The 23,169-nt window shown below is 39.2% G+C and overlaps 1 protein-coding gene across 1 annotated transcript in view; it reads right to left on the bottom strand.

Annotated features, from left to right (window-relative positions):
- LOC126173816 (oxysterol-binding protein-related protein 1-like) overlaps positions 1-23,169 on the bottom strand; it is a 419,616-nt gene that overhangs the window by 309,198 nt on the left and 87,249 nt on the right. Inside the window, exons 6-11 of the mRNA XM_049920986.1 lie at positions 11,673-11,817; positions 9,259-9,404; positions 3,646-3,858; positions 3,447-3,566; positions 919-1,047; positions 739-822 (exon numbers count right to left, since the gene is read on the bottom strand). Of these exons, the coding sequence (XP_049776943.1) occupies positions 739-822; positions 919-1,047; positions 3,447-3,566; positions 3,646-3,858; positions 9,259-9,404; positions 11,673-11,817 (837 nt within the window). The remainder of the gene's footprint in view (positions 1-738; positions 823-918; positions 1,048-3,446; positions 3,567-3,645; positions 3,859-9,258; positions 9,405-11,672; positions 11,818-23,169) is intronic.

Here is a 23,169-nt window from a genome sequence, read left to right as displayed (position 1 = left end):
GCAATCTCACGGTTTAAAGCTTACGGCCCCTTTTTCTTCTACGAAAAAAACGTTACAGGAAACGTGTATCTGGACATGCTGGAAAATTGGCTCATGCCACAACTGGAGACCAACAGCGTCGACTTCATCTTTCAACAGGATGGTGCTCCACCACACTTCCATCATGATGTTCGGCATTTCTTAAACAGGAGATTGGAAAACCGATGGATCGGTCGTGGTGGAGATCATGATCAGCAATTCATGTCATGGCCTCCACGCTCTCCCGACTTAACCCCATGCGATTTCTTTCTGTGGGGTTACGTGAAAGATTCAGTGTTTAAACCTCCTCTACCAAGAAATGTGCCAGAACTGCAAGCTCCCATCAACAATGTTTTCGAACTCATTGATGGGGACATGATGCGCCGAGTGTGGGAGGAACTTGATTATCGGCTTGATGTCTGCCGAATCACTAAAGGGGCACATATCGAACATTTGTGAATGCCTAAAAAAACTTTTTGAGTTTTTGTATGTGTGTGCAAAGCATTGTGAAAATATCTCAAATAATAAAGTTATTGTAGAGCTGTGAAATCGCTTCAACCATTTGTAATAACCCTGTATAGGGAATTATATTAGAAATAGAAACTGAAAGATTTTGACAAACAAGCTGACTTTAATGTCAGTTGGAGACTATATACCCGTCATACTGAATCCCCAAGGAACTATTCATTTCACTTTCCAAAAACAGTAATTTTAGCATACCTCTTCCTGTTGCTGAAACAGAGAGAGACAATGCCCAAGGGAAGAGAGCATGTCACCAGCAGTGTCAGACAAAGCCTGGAATCTCTGAAAAGCATCAAAATTATATTTGACACTTCCTGCATACAACTGTCATACTTAAAACTTTTCATATATTTACTGTGAACTGTACTTTCAACTTACTCTTATAGCAGCTCCTGTAATTGTGTCAGATGCAAGACTATTATTACTCAAGACTTCAACTACAGCTGTGCTGTCTCTAAGTTGTTTTTCTAATACCTGATGATGGGCAGCAGCAGTCTGCAGAGCATCCTGCAAAATTACTTACTATTCAGCATCATATAAATAAATTCATCATAATATAAATTTTAATCAAATTATGAACAGCAAGCTGAACACCATGCACGTAAAGGGTATAACAAGCCACAATTCATTTTATTAATCATCACTGCATAAATTTAATTTGGGCACAAGATATGGCTAAAGGAGATTTTGTACTGGGAAAAAACCACATGCATGCACGCACGCACGCACGCACGCACGCACACACACACACACACACACACACACACACACACACACACACACACAAAATAAAAAGAACACTTCCTCTCTGTCTTTTCTATCACACGTCTGCAGAAACTAAATGTCTGATAAACAACTGAGGTTTTACAAATCAAAATAGCAGAATGAAATATTTTCACAAGTCACAGTTACACTGCCACATTTCTTTGACCCACTATGTTTTGAATGATTCCTTGGTGATAATGATACTTTGATTGTAAACACTTCAGTCCTTTACAGTCTGTATGTTCTGTTATTCTGATGACAATCATTGTTACTCATGTTGTTTCGCAAGCTGTTGTAGTATGCTGAAGTAAAAATTGAATCTCTTGACTGACTGGTTCCTTTTTTCAGAATGTTAAAATACTGGTGTGTTAAAAGTGGAGTGTAGCCTGTCATTCAAAGTAATATTCACACCTTTTGGTTTGCAAGGTATCATTCAGGTCAGTGTCCACATCCTTTGCTCTCCCGTGGAGTTAATGCTCAATTCCAAGTGCTAGCATATGTTAAATGTAAATTTTTATGAAGTACAAGGTACTGTCAGAGGTAAAGCTCCAAGGGCAGGTCGTGAGTCATGCTTGGATAATTCATTTGATGAACACTTTCCTGTGTGAAACATCTCAGGATCGAGTACCAAATACAAAAGGCAGAGATCCCAGGTCTGAATCTCGCAACAAACACAAAGTTTTAATCTGCTGGAAAGTTTCAAGTCAGCACACAATCTGCTGCAGAGTGAAAATTCATCCTGGACATGTTAAATGTATCTTTGTGTGAACCTAGTCTTTGATGCCCATCATAATGTCCCAAACATATTTTTACTCCTAGCATACATCTGCTATGATTAATTAATCTCTGCAGAAGCAGCTGCTTAAGACTCCGAATTGCACAATTTTATGCAAGTCTGCTCTTCACTTTTTTAAAGATAAGAGTGTACAAATTAGCACCATCTTGTTCTGTCTGTTGGGTGCTGGCATCATGGAACTTGGACATGAGTGCAACTGCTCTGATAATTACTCCATATAGATCAAATTTTCAGTAGTACATAGTTAACATTTCGACATGTACATGTGTGTTCAGTGGCATGCATCTACTGCAATTTTTCTGTTGAGAAACATTTCAGCTCGAGCACATAAATTAAGCTAAATACATCTCTGAATTTTTTTTATTTCGCATTGTTATACCCATATTGCCCTTGTTATTTAATACTCTTCTCTGCTCTGTATGAGTTTAAAATAGTGCAGACTCAATTTTGCATTGGCATTCCATTTTTCATTAATGATGAAGTGAGATTACTATAAGGTAAAATATTTCTTAAATCGCTGACCGTCACTCGAATGAACCAAGTAAGAGAACCTTCTGCAAAATGGTCACAATTATTATTACATTACTGTTCTCTGAAATACTTGAAATACCTTGCAAATTTCATTACATTTATACAATGTACTACATACATAGAGTATCTTCCTTATAATTGTCTATGGACGCTACACCATGAAGCAGGTTCTTGACTTCCTGTATGGTCTGGTTCTATTTCCATTCTTTTAGTAACCAAAATTATATTTCCCATGTCTTACCAACAATGAAAACATATTTCCTTTTTAAGTGTGAGTTATCTCACAAATAAACTTACATTCTCTAACTAAGCACATTTCTCATCTTATTATTGCAAAAGATGATGTCAAGTTTCTGACTTCTCCCTTGGAAGTGTGGAGGACTTTCATTGTATGAGCCAAGCTTTCATGCTGAATTGCCAAATATTTACGACAGTTTTTTTTGTACAGAGTATTTCTTAACAATTTCCTCTAAATGGCGTAACGTAAATAGTGTCAGTTCACTGTTTTCATGTTTGTATTCTTTGTAATACCAATTTTGAGTTGCCACTGTTCACTAGATGGCCGTCCAGTTTACATGTTTAATATTACAATGTGGAAAGACCAGCACTATACACATGTCATTTAGCAATGATCACCAAGTTCCCAAAACTGTTTAATGTGCAAGATGCCAGCAAAGCAAATTTCTGAAACATCTGATTATGCCATTTAATGTATTATGCACATACGCGTACATACTGACATCTGGAATAACTGAGTGGGGATATTTTCAAACTGTTTACTTAGTTTCAGTTAAAATAGTAGATGCTCTTTTACCTGCATGGACCCAAGCGGTTTAATGTTGTCATCCTCTTCATCACTGTCATGTTTAATATGACCTTGACTTAAGTAGTGCGTGCTGAATTCTGCATGTTCTGAAAATGCATTGATCCATTTCTAAAACAGAAAATAATCCATAATTTAAAACAAATGCATTTATAATATCCATGTAGACACCATATATGTCAAGTCATACCTGTCTGCTTATCTGTCCTGTAGTTTCTCCATAATTTACAACACTAAGTCGATGGACTGCTCCATCTGAGAAATGCACAACAAATGATGAATTATCACAGTCAAGTGGTAAAATGTTTGCACCATCAAGATACTTAAAGTCCTTTCTCTTAAATCCTGTGGAAGCATCAGCTCTGCTATTGAAATATGTAAGAACCCCACGTTCCAGCACAGCCTGTGGAAAAGCAAATTTAATTGATTTTAGGTTTTTGCTTGTTTCATGGATGATATCCATGACAACTCACTATGATGTGAAATGTGTCAGTAGGTTCACAAATACAATACATATTCTCTGTGCAAACGTAATCATTACATGCCAGACATTGGCACACAAGGTGTGATCAAAAAGTATTGAGGATTTCTTAATTTAATGGGCATTATTCATTGCATTTTTATTTTTTTTTTATTTTGTTGGTACACATGTTCCACATGTATGTATGCATTTTCAGCTGTTTTGAATATTTAGTTTACTGTTGACAGTCGAAAAGGTTATAGGAGCTTCCAACTGCTCAGTGAATTTTTACTTATTAAAAAGATGGTTCAAAGAATTTGCATGAAATTTTGTTTGAAAAATGGAATGAAGTGCAACAACACATTTCAAATGTTGACTGTTGCTTTTGGTGAATCTACTATATGAGTAAGACAAGAGTTTACAGTGGTATGAACATTTCAAAGAGGGTCGAGAAGATGTATAAGACGACAACTGCTGTGGATGCCCTAGCACATCAATTATTGACAAAAATGTGCAAAAAGTAAAAAAATGGTTCTGGAAAGTCACTAGATCATCATCAGAAAGGTCACTGATGATTTTGGAAAAATCATTTGGCTCATGCCAAGCAATTTTTTCAGATGTTTTGGGCATGAAATGTGTAGCAGCAATGTTTGTTCTGAAATTTTTGAACTTTGACCTAAAACGATGTCACATAGACATCACTCAGGAACTCCTGAATGAAGTCAACAAAGATCCAGAACTTCTAAAGAAGATTGTAACTGGTGACACAGCATGGATATGAGGGTATGATGCCAAAACCAAGACCCAATCATCTCAATAGCAACTGACTGAAGAGACATGACTGAAAAAAATTTGACAATTTCAATCACATTTGGAGGTTCTACTCACTGTTTACTTTGATTATAATCAGATCGTGCATACGAGTTCGTACCCTATGGTTGTACGGTCAATAAGGAATACTACCTGGAAGTCGTGCATCATTTCCGTGAAGCAATCTGAAGAAAATAGCCAGAACTGAGGCAAAACCACTGGTGGAAATGGCATGACGATAATGTTCTTGCTTACATCTCAATACTGGTTCATGATTTTTTGACAATTTTTTTTGACAGAAAACAAAGCCATATGTTGCCTCAACATTACATTCACCAGCATGGCTTCCTGCAACTTCTCTCTATTCCTGAGGCTGAAGAGAACCATAAACGGATGTCATTTTGCCACCACTGATGAGATAAAACAGAATTGTTGAAGGAGCTGAATGCCATTAATGAAAAATGGTTTCCAGAAGTGCTTCCAAAATAGTAAAAAGTGCTGGCACAGTGTATTATATGTGAGGGGGGATAACTTTCAAGGGGACAAGTTAATGTTGATGAATAAATAAAGATTAAGAAAAATAAAAATTCCCATTACTTTATGATCACATCTCAGATCTGGATCTTTCTTTCTTTCTTTCTTTCTTTTTTAATTTACAACAAAATTTGATAAATGTATGTCAACCAAGTACTTATTCTATCGATTCAGAGATTCGCCTACGAATATAAAGAGTTTTCAAGCGCAAATTATTTCAGTTCTATCTGTCAGCACTTTTAATTGGAAGAGAGGTGGTGAGATATTGAAATGGCTCCATCCTTTGCCTCTCTGAGCAAAACTGATGGCAAGTTGTGGACAGTGGAGGTTCTTTTTCTTTCTAGTGTTACATCTATAAGTGCTACTACTTTTTAAAAATTGTGCCTAATGCTTCAGAACAAACTTCATCACAATGTAATCGTATTGGGAGGCCATTGTTGATACAACCAACTTTTTAAATCATTATCTACAAGCAGTTCAAGAATGGATATTGGTTATTATCCTTACAGGACATTTCTGTGCAATGAGCACTTGGTGTCTGTGTATGGAATTGACCCAAAACTTATTCAGTGCAACATCAATGAAGCTACACAAAGAAAGCTAATTTTTGAATGCTTTCAGCACCAAATAATGCAGAGGAAATTTTGCTGAACTGAAGTGTTTTGGAAGATTTATAGTATGAGATTTCAAATTCAAGTTCTGATAAAAATGCACATCCATGAATTTTGAACTATCAGCTTTACATGGTTTCTTTCCTCCATGCTTTACTGTTATTGATGATGATACATCCAACCTAGAACTGAATAAACCATTTTAATTAAGTGATAGGTCATCAATCAATAATATTTTTGAATATTTTATTCATTGCTGCTCCTGTTATTGCAGTGCTGCTGAGCAAATTTCTGCTTTAATAGTGTAAGTTGGAAGATAATTTACATATATATAGCAAAAAAAATGGGTTTCTCCAGAAGAATGTGGTTTGCGCAGTTAGGTGCCTTACGCAGATCATGAAAAATTCCGATAGGAGAAATCCTGTCACTCTAACATCTTAATACACAATTAACTGCAGAATAGATGGCATATTTGATTGTGGTCCCTTTCTTCAGTCCAAATAGTGACTGACTCAGAACATTATATTTACAGATATGCTCAGTCAAAATACATCACCTTTTCCACAACTTTTGAGGAGGAAGCTAATAATGAAACAGGTTGACTGCAATAAATTTTGATGGTTCTAGAAATATGATGTTTCACTGATAATTTTACGGTTTTTAATGTACTGACCACTGTTAGTAAAGTAATTTACTTTAGTATAGATATGAGTGAAAATGACTACTCACAGTGAAGATGAAGTATTGAACAGTGGATACACATATAAAGAAGATGTTGAAGCTGCAAATTATTTCAGAGCAAGCACATGCATATTACGTTTTGTAAATAAATACAAGTTTGGAAAACTGAATGAGCAATATTTGCAACATCTTGTTTATGTGCCTATCACAGGCTTAATATTTCTGCACATCTTCTACTCACACCTCCACTAATGGTATCAATCTAATATACCCAGTTCTTAACGCTTTTCCGGACCAATTTTTTTGTAGCAATTCAGCAAAGACACTTTTTGTGTATCATATTAGACCTGTGATTAGCTGATTATGTTTATTTTTCGACAATTTTACTTTTAGGATTTAGGACCAAAAACTATGACAGTATATATATCACCACAATATCTTTGTGAGCTGAAAAGAAAGCTGGAAAAAATAAATAAATAAATAAAAATAAAATAAAATATAAAAATAAGAAAGCGTTGTGTGTTTTTATTTTGCTTTATTCCAAAAATATTTACGTTTCATGTTTACAAACAGTTTGTAATCAACATTAACAATTTAGAACATCTAAACAAGTAATACTTCTTTCCCAAACAAATGTTCAAATGAGTGTCACATTTTTTATTATTTTGTTTCCATAGAACTGGCAGAAGCATGGTTCAATACATGTGCACTCTGCAGAAGCAGCTTATGTATTTTATTCTAGTCTCATTTTTTTTAAAGCACTTTTGGAATCGTCTGTATTTTTTTCCAAAATGGACACACGATGTCCCACTTTTGCCAGCTGAACACGATCTGGTACAGTGTTGTTCTTGCTCAGAATTTCTTCGAGCAGCATGTGTGGTCAGAATTTCTTCGAGCAGTATGTGAAGCCACCTATCAACTGTTTTGTGAGTCATAATAGTAAGTTCAGTTGATGTTGGTATCATCCCTGTCCTTCATTAATTTGGTAGAATATAAAAATATTTACAATTGCCACAACTTGCAGGGCATAGAGAATCTGGTGCCACCATTAATAAGAATGTTGACCTATTGCAGAGTGTTCTCTAAGATTACCAAAGTGATCTACAACTCCCACTATATTATTGTATGTTGCTACAGCTGTTAAACAATTGTTACTGCTGGTAATACCATCTTTATTCTTCTTTGTAACAAATTCCTAGGATTGTCTGAAGTTGTCAAAATATTGAGAGATATGTTGTCCATCCACTTTATATCACCAATACAACTGCACAAGAACTAATATCCTCCTTTTTTCAAGCTACATTCCTCTCTTGTCACTGAAAGCACTTCTTTCCAGTTTTCTCTCACAATGCCCACACAAAGACACGGGCCGATAAAAGTCACAATAATGTATACTGCAGAAATGAAGCGATGTATTTTGGAAAAGGTAATGACAATCGGAAACTGATTGCTGTAGCAGTTTTCACACACATGGTGCAGTGTACTACCACAAGATATCAAGCACGCAGAGGTGGTAAGATTTATTTCCAGTTAATTTTGTAGTAAGTATACTTCCCCTTTGTGGTAAATATACTTCCCTAGCTCCTTTGAGAAATTACTTTGGTAGTAAGCAGCATACGTCCCAAGAAACTTTAAAGCATCATTATTTACTAGTATGTGTACTTCCATGCCCCTAAAAGCTATATTTCACAACAAACAGAAACTACAACTTGTGCAGTGAACCACTACTACATGCCAGGAACATACAGGAGCGGTACAATGTGTCCTAGAAAAGAAAACACATTTACTGGGAAATATAGCCCCCATGGCATGCAAAAGGGTTAAAACACCACAAATACACATTAAGAACATATTTCATAAGTTTGATTGTGTAAGTAACGCAAATTACATCTCAGTTCCACAAACAGAGTATATTGTATACCATTTACAATTGTGATGGAGGAGAGGCGTTCATTAGATAGTGATATATGAAACATTTCAGTTGGTTTCATTCCCCCAGAGGTACTAAATTTGTTTAAAACTGAATTCAAATCACTGTGAATATCCTCTTAATGTAACTATTTCACTTCCTAGTTAACAAACTACAACTAAAGCACATGTGGCTGACTGACTGAATTAAAAATGTATAACACTATTAGCTCATCTATTATGGATGAACCACACATATTCCTATCTGGATTGACTCTCAAAGTAGTTCGAGTTAAGTATGGTTCATAGTCAGATGTTTACATTTAACTTGTGTATGTGTTTCCTTCAAGAACTGTATGATACAGTAGTTCATTGTTTCCCTCAATTTATAATATGCTACTCTATATGCACAACTTAAAATCAATTATTTTACTACTCAAGGAAAACTAAAATCATCATTAATTTGACGATGTATAACAATAATTTCATTTGGACCTGTTTTCACTCTTTCTGGCCAATGCTAATAACTCTGTTACTCTGAGTTCTGTATATCTGTATCAAACCAGCTCCTTTCTGAATGAGAAGTGCATATGAACGCCTATGCACGAGTGGATGCACACATGCATATGAACATCCCCCTACCCCCGCCCACACATCTGCGTGCGCGCGCGCGCACACACACACACACACACACACACACACACACACACACACACACACTTGACTGTTAAAAAATCCATAAACAAAATTACTACTGTGCCCTATTTTATTGATTTCACTCTAATAATTTATAACATACCCACATTGGCTTCCAACCAAGAAATCGTGATCGCTTAAGAAGTTGTCCTTCAAAACGTGCAGCAGACTTTTGAAGTTGACGTACTGGTCGGACACACAGAACTTGTTGCATATGTGGATCCCTTGCTAAATTAACAGCAGTTTGTCCTGGAAAAATAAATTCATCATTTTGTCAAACAAATATGTGGCAACTGAGCAAAGATTAAAAGTTCATGTCACAGATGTGAATTTTTGTATGACTGGTCACACACCATACTGAGTTTTGAGTATATATAATGAAGTTATTAAAATATGCTGCCTTGCAGAGTAAAAAAACAGTTCTGGAAGACAGCAGCCCATTGCACAGGAGCTGAAGAGTTTCCTTTTTGTGGAAAAACAGAAGGTGTTGCATTTAAACTGCCAACAGAAAATGAAAAGAAACGAAATACTGCACTAAAAGTGTTGCAACATCGTAGCACAAAATATATTACATTTCTGATAAGATAGCTTCAAAAAGTAATGAATATATTTAATACCAATAAAAAAATTCAACTCTCATGGGAGAGAGTTTGCTGGCTGCTCACCAACCAGATAAGAACTGTATGCTTGACTTGGACATTCACGCACAATCTTTGCATTTCGCATATAGTACTAGACTAATTGAAGCAAACAAACACACCTCCCAGCCTGACTCAAGGACTTCACTCTTACAGTTCTTTTTTCTGCATTCCTTAATCCTACAAACACCTTCTCACAATGGAACTATGTTGTTAACAGAAAGTATAAGGCGGAGAATGGCTACAACAATTCTAGGAGCTGAAGGAGAGAGACACATTGAAAAAGTGTAACACCGAGTTAGAACATGGGGTGTCTTTGGGTAGTTCAACTGTAAAGGATGCGGGATGAGAATTTCATTTGCCCAGAGGCTCCTTACTTAACCTCATTTCACAGCAGTCAAGAGCAATACTAAATTGAATTACATGGAAAGCACAGCTTCACAAAAGGAAGTCTGTATTATCTCTCAGATCTTAAATGACATGATATTAAAGTGATGTGCACGTAACAAGATAAATGAGTGACAGGTACTATCCACGCGCGCGCTCGCGCTTACACACACACACACACACACACACACACACACACACACACACACACACACACACACAACACACAACACACAACACACGCCCGTGCGCGTGCACGTGCTCTCTCTCTCTCTCTCTCTCTCTCTCTCTCTCTCTCACACACACACACACACACACACACACACACACACACACACACACAGAGAGAGAGAGAGAGAGAGAGAGAGAGAGAGAGAGAGAGAGAGAGAGAGATGACCCATATGGGAACACTATTTCTATTTCTTATTCTCTGTCAAAGCATTAATTACACAGAGTAGTATTGTTATCACTTATTTGTGTAATACTCCATCACAGTGCACTGGCAACTAAATTAAACCTAAAAGCTTCACTACCCACCTTATTACATACATATCGCTACCACACTAGAGTTACACGCAAACTAAATTTAACTTTTTTCTGTTTATCTGAAAGGCAGATTGTAAGACATGATACAATATTGGTCCTGAATTTCAGGAAAAAGTTGCAAAATGTTCAAACATGTTAACCATTTTGTACTGGTTTCTTAAGACTTGAAAACATTGGCTATACTGATAACATGTGCCTCTTCTATCGTTGGTTCATGATAAGTTGACCCTTTTTAACAGTGTTGCCAGTAGCGGTGAAATCAGCATTAGTTGGAAGATACTCATTCTATGAGTGTTGTCAATATTTCCACATGTGTCACCTCTGCTTTCATAAATGCACAAAATATGGGCAATGCAGCCAGCACTGTGGGAAAGAGTTGGTACTGCCTTCCCCTCAATGCTCCCCTCCCTTTGACTGCCCTAATCAGGGCCAAAGCACACCACTTGCCGTTCCCAACAGCCAACACTCAATGAGTCAACTTGTCATGACCAAACAGTACAACTGGTGGTGGTGGTGGTGGTGGTGGTGGTGGTGGTAGTAATGGCAGCAGTGGTACTGGGAACCTGTTTCTGCAATGGTCCTGGATATGCAGTTACAGTAAGTCCGTTGCTTTTATAATTACAATCATGCATTACTGTGAGGATTGTCTTTTGATGAGGAAATTGTTGGAAGACTGAGACTATGGTTATCTCTGATTTTTAAGGGCATTCATGGAAACAGCCTCATCAGGCCGATATACAGGGATGCACAATTATGCCTACACATCATAAACAATACATGCATTTCAGTACATTCATGGTAGTATTTTATATTTTGTCTGTGTAAACTGTACTTCATAATACCTAAACTAGCCTCAATATCCCCATTTGTAGTGAAATACCTTAATATAGCCACATTTTGGAAGCCCAAGACAACCAATTTCATGATTGAAAATTACTTTTCTCACCTCGAGTATTCTGAATTGTGGTGTCAATGCCATTCTGTAATAAAAGTACTGCTGCCTCCTTGTGCCCTCTATATGCCGCACAATGAAGACAAGAATTTCCTTGTGCATCTACACAATTTATACTTGGTGGCCTCTCATCTTTCAACTGCAACAGGAATTTTATTAAAAAACTTAATGACAAAGTTAGTGAATTTACATGTTTACACAGATAAATGGTGTCCATCCATTACAAAAACAAGCTGCAAAAATGTGCATTAATTTAGCAAAATGAAACATTTCATGTATGCTGATAAACATACTTTATTAATACACATGGTACTTAAATGAGATAATAGAGTTAAATCAGTTGAAATAGTTATTTTAAATTACACAGCAACAAACTCAGAAAATAAATCTTAACATAATGATTTAATAATTACCACACACTTGGTATTTTAATGAGATGATAAAGTTAAACGAGTTGAGATAATTATTATAAATTACACTGCAACAAACTCAGAAAATAAATCTTAACATAATGATTTGATAATTTCCAACACGGAAGATACAGTAAGGATGAAAAGAGACATCATGTTACACGTAACAACAACTCACCAACCATGACCAACTCAGACATAAAACATTATTTAAATCTGATAGTAAAGATATCTATGAGCAAGCTGAAAGAATGCATGCAAATTACAAAATGTTTCAAGGAAATGTTCTTTAGCCATCTGGGGGACATAAATCAGCAGGATTGCCTTTGTTGTAGCTTTGTTTTTTTACAAAGATATGAACAGCGGTATGACTTTTTTAAATGGCACCCTGTATTTTTTATTCGGTAGTTCATTTCCCCTCCTAAAGACCTATTCAAAAACATATTCACTGAAACACAATGTTATTAATTACATAACACAACACTAACTTTGAGCCCAGGATCACAAACTCGTTCAGTTGCTGGAGTTGTCAGAAAACAAATGAAAACCAAGTAAAAACATAACACATAATTGACTTTGACTCTCCTGTACCATTTCCCAGGAGTAGAACATTCAATGGTGATCAAAGTGGTGACCCTGGACACCGATACTCTGGCACTCATTGAATGAAAGAATTATTTACTGTTCCAGTGTTGCCTACTGAAGAGAATTACAAGCAAGCACGATACATTCCTGCATGTCCTCTGCAGTTGTTGGAATATCGTGATAGACAACGTCTTTAATGCATCCCCAAAGAAAAAAGTCCGGAGGATTTAAATCAGGAGACCTAGCAGGCCAAGTAACTGTTCCTCCTCGACCAATCCATCAGGAAGGATGCCTTCGGTTCAGAACACAACATGCACACAACGCATTATGTGCTGGACATCCATCATTTTGATACCACATAAGCATTCTGGTTCTTAGCGACACTTCATCCAGAAGAGGAGAAAGAATGTGTCTGAGGAAGTTGGTATACGCTGTGCCGTTTAGACTACCATTGGTGAAATAAGGGCCAATAATTGTAGTACCAAGCATCCCACACCAGAAGTTAACTATCCATTGACACTGATGTTCCACCTGTCTAAGCCATCGTGGATTGTCGCTGGACCAATAATGCATGTTCCTTGTATGTACCTGTCCTTTGTTTGAGAAGGAACATTCATCAGTAAATAGAACAATGGAGAAATAGTTCGAGTTGGTGAGGATTTGCTCCTGTGCCCACTGACAGAACTGTACACGATTCTGGAAATCATTTCCACGCAATTCTTGATGTAGGTGTACATGGTAAGGATGAAACCGGTGACGTGTAAGAATACAATGTACACTGGTTTTAAGAATGCCAATCTTGTGTTCAAGCTGCTGTGTGCTCACATGTGGATTCATAGCAGTGGAAGTGAGAACAGTAACTTCAGCAGCTTCGTCTGTGCGAGAGCTATGATGATTGCACTGTCATGGGTTGAAACTTCGCATTTCCTGAAGCATTGCAAGAAGACCAGAAAACATCCATTGGGAAGGTGGGTTACTGTCAGGCTATCGCTCTCTGTACAGTTCCGCTGCCTGCGTAGCATTTCGCCTACTTTCAACAACAACAACAACAACAACAATAATAAAAGAAACGTTATGTCGATGCAGTTATGCCTACTCAACACAACAGTATTTAAAAGGACTAAACGACTGTACTAAATGTACCTGTACATAAGAAAACAGTATTGTAATTACTGTTCTGCTAACTTACATTCCCCATAGATGAGTAGCATTTATACCTTCTGTTCAACTGACGATGGTTGATGGAACGATGGGTGTGCATTCTACTTATGTTTACATTTATCCTCTGTCAACGTCAGCACATGGATGTGTTCCATTACCCCGAGTACCTGCACTAAGCGCTGGGAGTGTCAACGTCAATGTTGTGTTATGTAATTAATAACATTGTGTTTCAGTGAATGGTACACTGTGATATATTTTTGAATAGGTCTTTAAGAGAGGAAATGAATTACCAAATAAAAAATACAGGGTACCATTTAAAAAAGTCATACTGCTTTTCATATCTTTGTAAAAAACATAGCTACAATGAAGGCAACCATGCTGATTGATGTCTCCCTGATAGCTAAAGAACACTTGCTTGAAGCATTTTGTAATTTGCATCTGGATAAACAGTTATTTAGGGTGGTCAAGATAAATGAGACACCCTGTATACAGAAAGTAACATGGTGCTAGGTTAGTCAAACAAGACTTCTAGAACAGGGATTGCAAAGATTAAAATAAGCTATTGATGATACAAGGAAAGAACATTATAAGAATACAACCAGTACTGACAAAACACATCTTCCACAGCACATGTGAAAACAAGAAAAATAAAGAAAAATCATTGCATGCTTAAGGCAGGGCAACCACCGAAGTGGTGCACAAGTGATGTGACTTTTTTGAGTGGCAGATACATGGAAGTAGCATGGCAAGCATGTGACCTGACATCAATGGAAGTATCGTGGCACCATTTCTTCTTCGGATGATGAAGGCTCTCTAGCTTTAGTAAACTTTCTTAATGTTTTCAAACAATGGAAACTCCAGGTTGGAAATGCATAGACTGCTACTCTCCATAAAGATGATAACCTGAGTTGCTGACAGGCACAACAAAAAGACTGTTATATATTATAGCTTTCAGCCAAAGCCTTCTTCAGCAAAGAAAACACAAAAATATTTACAGAAACAAGCACACTTCATGTATACATGACTGCTACCATCGGCAGCTTCAACCGGAATGTGACTGGCATGTGCATAGCAAGCTGGAGTGCAGCAGAGAAGCAGGAGGGCTAGAAAGGTTCGGGTGGGGTGAGAGAAGAGCACTGTCTGGCGATGCACACCCGGACTGGAGATGGCCAAGCACTGCATTGGGAGATGTGGTATTTGAGGGGTGGGGGGGGAGGGGGAGCAGAGAAGGAGGGGAGCTGGAAGGGGAAAGGATAGCTGGCACAGGGTGGCATACAATGAGGGTGAGGGAATGTGAAAAGGGAGGAGGTGATAGAACAAGTGGGCAGAAGCTGCTTGGTGAAGGGCATGAGGACAATAGGTTACCGTAAGCCTAGGCTGGGATAATTTTGGGAGCAGAGAACATGTTTTACGGATAATTCCCATATCTGCACAGTTCAGTTCCTTCCCTCCACCACCAGCTTTTCTGAAGTTTGCAGATGGGAGTTACCCTTACAACACATTCTCCACTTCCAAAATTATCCTAGCCTTAACCGTTGGTAACCTACTGTCCCCACATGTTCCACCCAAGAGTTTCTGCCCCTCATCCTATCACTTCCTCCCTTTTCACATTCCCTCACTCTTTTCGTACGCCACCCTGTGCCAATGTACTTACCCGGCCTTTCCTCTTCCTGCTCCTCTCCTTTCCCACTCCCCATATTTACCCCCATACCTCACCCCCCCCCCCACCCCTGCACCACTAAACCTGGCAGTCTTGTCAGGCTTCCATCTAGTTCCTGCATGCCCAAACAGACAGTGCTCTTTTCTCTGCCCATCTGTACCCTGCTATCTCTCCCCCTCCCCACTCCAGATTGCTATTCATGTGACAGTCACATTCCATTCAGAGCTGCCAGCAGTAGTGGTCATGTGTGCATGAGGTGTGCTTCAGTGTGTGAATTTGTGTATATCTTCTTTGCTGAAGAAGGCTTTGGCCGAAAGCTATAAAGTGCAACAGTCTTTTCGTTGTCCCTGTCTGCAACTCAATGGGTCAACTTTATGGTGAACAGCAATCCATCCTTTTCCTAATACTGTTAATTAATGTTTTAATGTAATGTAGCAAACCTACATCTGTCTTTTTAGTTAGTTTCTCAGTAAAACTTCTGCTTTTCACATGAAAAATTAAAGACCACTGTTATAAGATTTGCAAATGTTTCTCCTATGCAGACTTTCTCAGTCGATTTTGAGGAAACTATTTGATGAATACATTTATTCTTTCACACATTACACTCGCACATCTTACCTTGATGATGAACTTGCTCTCTTTTGATTGTTTTTTATAGTTATTATGGCCCTTCAAAATTAAGTAACCCACTGCACTTATTTCAAAAAGTTTGTAGTGAAAACTAGAGTCACTCACCAGATTATGTTTTGTGAGTGTTGGATAATACATTGCTGCATACGAAATGTAGGTAAAGTACTGAAATTGTTCTTAATGCTGGAAGGATCTGAAGAACTATGACTCATGTTTATCTATCATATGTGGTTTATGAAGTCAGCTAAAGTCACATTTTAAGCTAACTGGCCTGCTACCATTGCCTCAAGGATTCAGAAGTGGTGGCACTGTCTCCAGCAGGCAGCAGGTGTTGCATCATCTATGCAGCAAATCATCTGGGCCACGGCCTGCAGTGTCAACACAGTGGGGTGACTGAGATTACTATTTATTATTTTTGGTGTGTGTGACAAACATCAAGTCTAGAATGAAGTGTAACCGTAATTTGAGGGATACTTTGTTTAGGACAAACAAAGTGGCAGATGCGCCTGAATTTTGGTGTAACTGCAAAGAACAGCACTTGCAATCTGTTAGATGTTCACAATTTATTTGGGCATTCTGCACCATGTCATGGTCATGTTGCGAGGCAGTGTAAGTCTAGATGGTTAATGATAAGGCACAAAGGTAATGAATTACTGTTGTATTTATTATGTGTGAAAGTGGGGTAAAGATATTGTGACGGCAGAGTCAGAGATGTGGGCATTTTGTAGCAGAAGCAGTGTGTTTGTCGATGGAAAAATGGAAAACGTACTGCGGTTGTTGGCAGATAACAAAGAGCTGCGAGAGAAAACTGCAGTTAACAATGAGCAAATAGCATTGCTTCATGCACCAGACCATGTGACAGATGCAACTGCCACTAGCCTAATCATTCTTTTTCTTGTAGGACATCCAAGAGTGTGATGTTATTCATGGAGGACCTGATGAGGTCGGCAGATAAGGATGGTTGATCGGATAGTCATTTGTTTTTGGTGGCTAAGTTAAGTCTAATGGAAGAGGCGAAAACTTTTGTAAGATGTACAGAGGCACTGAGGAATGCAGAGATGTTCATGCAGTTGAAGCAGGGGCTTCTGCAGAGGTACAAGAAGCAGAACAGGGAAAGGATCTTTCAGGATCAATTTTGTATGTTTTCAAAGAGGTGTGAGGAAGATATAGAGGATTTTACCAGTAGAATAAGGAAGGTGAACACACATGTATAAAAGTTAGGGGGGGGGGGGGGGGGGGGGAATGATAAAGCAAGTACAATTGTGGTGCAGGAAGCTGAGTAAAGAGTGCTTAACACTCTCCTAATAAGTTTACCACCGCGTATGTCAAGAAAGGTGCACACAGGAGCTGCTAAAGATCTCCATTCTGCTGTTAGGTTGGCAATGAAACATGAAAAGATTGGTTTTTCTGAAAGGGTATGTGATATGCAAGGGGTTCTTCACAAATGTAAGATGTTACAGTAGTGGATGGACAGGGCATGTGTAGAGGCAGTACTGCCATCCTCAGTGGGTTAAACATAATATGTATCAGCAGTAGAATTTGATAAGGGTAATACGGATGGGCAGGGAGGAAATAAGCAGCCATTAAACTCAAGAGGGAACCCTAAGATCACCAAGTAATATCCAGAGGCAGAATGTGTAGCAATAGGTGTTGTAGGGGGCAAGAAGTATAAGTTTTTGTAGGACACAGGGGCGCACAAGTCAGTACCTAGTCAAGATCTAGTAAGGTTGAGGCAATGGAACCCACGATGGTACAGGTTTTGGGGGGTAGGAGATAGTGAAGTAAGGCCACTGAGGTCAGCAGAATGAAGTTATGAAGTTTTCAAGTACAGGCAGTTCAGTCAAAGCAATTTGTGGAAGTAGTGCCTCATATAAGAAAGGGCTACAGCGTGATCCTGGGGTTAGATTTTTTGCGTCAACATCATCCTAAAACAGATATTCGGTGTAATGCAGTGGAACTTAGGGGGAAAACATTCCAGTTAGGGGAAGCTGCCATCAGTGAGAGCTGTTGCAAGGTGCATCTACAGTATTGTGCAATCCGATTTAACCGCGTACAAATGCACTAAGGTTTGATTCACATGACTGTGTGCCAGGTGGCAATGGAAAGTCGCTTGAGTGGTGTGGTACCAGACTAATCTCTCTATATGTTGTGTATGATTGAGCCACTGAAAGGGAACGATGCGCTGGATTGGTTCAAATGGCTCTGAGCACTATGGGACTCAACATCTTAGGTCATAAGTCCCCTAGAACTTAGAACTACTTAAACCTAACTAACCTAAGGACATCACACACACTCATGCCCGAAGCAGGATTCGAACCTGCGACCGTAGCAGCCCCGTGGTTCTGGACTGCAGCGCCAAAACCGCATGGCCACCGCGGCCGGCTGATGCGGTGGATTCAGCAAGTTGTTTTGTTAAAAGGAGTATTATATGCATACAGGAGAGAGATGGAGGAATGGTAGTGCTCATGAATCTAGATAATTTTGATGGCAAAGAGGTAAAGCTGATGAAAGGGATGTCAGTATCAAGTTTGGACATTTCAGAGGAAGATGACTGGTACACAGAGGGAGTAAACTATGAGCACACACAGGCCACCGCTAAGACTGCATTATGTAAGAAGATGGGGCATCTAAAGGGAGTCGAGAGAATGCGAATGGAGGAAGTGTTGATGGAACTTGAAGATTTTTTCCCCTTGCATCTATTACCATCAATGCCCATTACACAGCACCCAACTCAGACAGGAAATGAAATACCAGTGTACTGGAAACCATGGCAGATACTCGATATTTACAACCAACTGTGGATTTTATCAACCAGTAGTTCACTGATAGGATAATAGAAGAGAGCAATAGCCCATTGGGAGCAGGAATTGTAGTCATGCCTAAAAAGTATATGGCTGGTTCTAAGAAGCAAAGGTTCTGCTGTGATTAACGTCATCTGAATAACAAATCAGTGAAGATGCATGTCTCATACCCAACATCACAGAGAACATTGATAACTTGGAGCTTTCCGATAATTCTCTACCATTGATTTAAGAAGTGGATACCATCAGTTAAAGGTGATGCTAGAGGACCAACTGAAGACAGCATTTTTGGTACCTTGGAGCCTTTATCAGTACAGGAGGATGCTGTTTGGGCTCAAGAATGAAGTGGATACAGTCACTTAGAAGTGATTTTAGACGACCAATGGAAGACAGCATTTTTTGTACCCTGGGGCCATTATCATTACAGGAGGGTGTCATTTGGGTTGAAGAATGGTTCTGCAATGTTTCAGTGAGTGTTGGATGGATTATTGAGCAGATTGGAGCCTCATCAGTGTCTAGTGTACCTGGACAATATAACTGTATTCTCAAAGGATGTGGAGGAACGTAGGCAACAATTTAGAGAGATATTTAAGAGGGTGTTGGTTACAAATCTGATGTTATAGAAAAGTGTCAATTCGCTTTGGACGAAATGTGTTACTTTGGGCATGTTATCAGCAAGAAAAGGGCAAGTACGAACCCAAGATTACTATGGGTGACACATGATTTCCCAGTTCCAAAGCTGGGTAAAGAACTAAGATGGTTTTGGGACTCTTGAACTATTATAGGAGATATCTGGGGAGTTTGTTGACATAGTGCAACCACTCATGCAGCTGTTGAAAAATGGTCTGAAATTCATGTGTATGGACTGTCCGGGCACATTCGATGAGTCAAAAAAAGTTTTAACGTCAAGTCCAGTCATAATTTTTCCAGATTTTCAGAATCAGTTTACATTATTTTGTGATGCATCTAACCACACTTTGGGGTGTACCCTGATTCAAGAGGTCTTTAGGCTTCACACAAATTAAAGGGGCAGAGAAAAACTATCCAGCCACAGAGAAAGATATGCTTATCCTCATACACAGAGTCACGTAATTTTGATATCTTCACGGGAAAGAATTGAAAGAAGTGATTGACCATGCCAGTCTTCCTTGCACGTCATCAATATCTCCTTGTATAGAGCGACAGGGCTGTGGCTCCATTCAATGCAGTTGCTTGTGCAGCAGTTCACGCAGAGTGACGTGGCATACGCGTTTTGTATGTTTTTATATATTCAACATCACAGTGGTTGTGTATTGCGTAATTAGTTAAGGGTGCCAAAGGTCAGATGTGTTCATCACACCACAGCCTCTGGTAATATTAGGGGGTTGCGGAAGTGATATGTAACATGCAGCTATGAGATGCTTAAGCAATTGATTTGCAAGAAAGACTGTTTATGAAAACATTAATATTACTGAGCTGACAGCTACCACTGATGGCAAGAAGAATAAAATACCTGTTAAATAAGTCGCTTCACAGGCTGTATTGGATTGGTCCGTCTGTGTTTATAGGGTGTAACATGAATTTCGATATAGGCAATAATACCCATACAGCAGACTAACAAGACGGGCAGTAATACTCAACGAGTTTGACTAAGAAGTGGTGCTCAAGCCAGGTAAGAAACATGGAAATGCGGATACTCTGAGCAAAAAGATAGCAACAGTGCAAGTCCTGTGTCATGTCCTTGCTGAATGATAAACAGCACAGAAAGCTGACAGTTACTGTAAGTTATATAAAATGCAACTGCAGTTAAGCATGTGTGACATTTGTCATGTACGAGTAGTTGTGCCAGCTAAGTTGCAGGAAGAAGTCCTGAGGGAGATGCATGCACACGTGCTGTCTGGTCATGGAGGGTGCAGAATAACGAACTGAAATACAGCTGCAGGATACTGGTGGAAGGGAAGGAAGGGAGCTATGGATCAGTATATGAGAAATTGTGTGTAGTGTGCTCCCTTGAGCAATAAACAAATACCATTAGAGAGACTTCCAGAAGTGTCGAAGCTATTTGAAATGAGTGAGGTGGATGTGTTGGGACCATTTAACCAGAGTTCAGCAGGGACCTATTTTGTGTTGACAGTAATAGATCACTTTTCTAGGTACGTGGAAATGATTGCCATGCTGAACCACCAAGCAGTTATAGTTGAACAGACAGTGGTAAACAGCTGGATACTTAAGTCTGCGGTGCCAGAGATGATGATTACATTTCAGGGGCAAATTTTACATTGGACTTGATAAAGGACTTATGATGCTTTAAGTGTGAAGAAACTGAGAAATAGGACACTTCAGCCACAGTCAAATGTCAGAATGGAACGGGTACATCACACAGTCAGAAGGATGTTAGGCTATTATGTGAACTAACACCTTAATGACTGGGACACACACATCTCATTTGTTGTGTCTGCATACAATTCAGTGATACACACTAATAAAGGAATATCTCCATAAGAGATACTGCATGGCAGAAAAATGCCATCTTGTTTTATATGATTAAGGCAAGAAGGGACAAGGACAGGGAGTTGGTTGAGGATTCCATGAGGATGATAAGAAAAGTATGGAAACGAGGGCAAAGGGTGAACACAAAGGCACTGGAGGAACAGGAGGAAGCTGTGAAGCATACAGGGAACTTACCACATTACAGAATATGGCAGTGGATGATGCTACCTAGCCATTACACAGCAAAGGGTCAAGTAAGAAATTCATACCACGGATCTTATCAAGTGGTTGAAACTACGTCATCAGTCAATGTTAGGCTACAGTTGCCAGCGTGGTCAACAGCAGTGCATACTGGATGCCCGCGACTGTTCCACAGTGCTCCTGAGTCAATACCAGGGGTAGTAAGAGCACAGCCTGAGAAAGAGGAATGGCAAAAATGGGTGTGAGTGAGACTGGACCTGTTTGGGAGGTGCCATATGTATTAAGTTCAAGGAAGTGACAGAGGTATTTTTATTGTTAATGTTCACTTAGGGCACAGTGTGTAAAATAAGAGGTGTAATATATTGAGGGTAAAGAAATGTGTTTCTTGTGTCAGAGTTGGGGGTTCTTTTAATTTTCTTTGTATGGGTATGCTGACGAGTGGCAGCAGCCTTCTAAGGGGGAGGGGGAGATGATAGTCCTTGTCCTCAGGCTGGTGTACAAAGTGGTCGAGGACAAAAAGAATGGTAGCCGTGGGAGTGTTGCATCTCTTCGCCCTGAGTGGAATGGGGGACCTGCTGAATCACCACCTGGAGGAAGGTGTTCTTTTGCTAAATAAGATGTGGTGTTTACCAGCCATCAATTGGCAACAAGCTTAGTTTTTAACACTTGGGTATTGTGGAATGAAGTGAGAAGGCTGGAGCAGGTGTTTTCTGGGCTTCGATGGAAAACTGAGAGCCAGGGCTTGCTTGGAAATGTTTCTAGGTAATCTAAGAAGATGGATAAATCATACGAACACTTGCAAGAGCAGATGCGGCAAGCAGTGGAGCTGGTGCCATACTCACTATATTGGCAGAAAGGGGGTTGGATAGAAGCTGGGGGAAGAATTTTGAAGACTGTATTGGGGATAGCAGATGCCGGTGACATCAGGGAATTGAACATGACAGTGGAGGCAGTGAAGAAGTCAGGAGAGGATAGCAAGTTGGTGGTGAAGTGGCATACTGAACAGACAGCAAGCCTGGAAAGCAGAGTGCAGAGTGTTGAAAAATACACATACACTATGAAAGCTAACAAGTGGGGTGATGGATTATGCAAAGGCATCAGAGGACACTGTAAATTGAGATCTGGGAATCAAGTAAGCAACGGTGGATGTGTTGGATGCAAGATCACTATGACAAGGCTGTTACAACCATTAGCAAATAGCGAAAGTGATGCTCAAGTGGTAATGGTGAGCTTACAGAAAGCTATTCATCACACACTGCATGGGAAGCTGAGTTCTGTCCTATTACCAGCAGAGCGATACTTGTCAGTGTTGTGGAAAGTGCAGTGGAAACTGCTGTCGGAGCTGAGATTGGTAGTAAAGCCCAGTAAGCAGAGGTTTTACTACCATATGGCACCAGTAGAGGTGCAGATGTACCCATTGGTTAGATTCACAGTAGCATGGAAGCAAGCACAGTTCAGATGTTACACCACTCATCAATATCCAGTGAAATGGGGAGTCATAAGAAAGTTTGTACAAGTGAGCATAGCAGTGTTTTATCAATCTCTGAAAAGGCAAACACAAATGTGGTGATGAT

Source organism: Schistocerca cancellata, chromosome 1 (assembly GCF_023864275.1).
Source record: "Schistocerca cancellata isolate TAMUIC-IGC-003103 chromosome 1, iqSchCanc2.1, whole genome shotgun sequence".
Taxonomy (NCBI): domain Eukaryota; kingdom Metazoa; phylum Arthropoda; class Insecta; order Orthoptera; family Acrididae; genus Schistocerca; species Schistocerca cancellata.
Note: the sequence above shows the minus strand (reverse complement) of the source record. Positions and strands in the feature narration are given on the sequence as shown.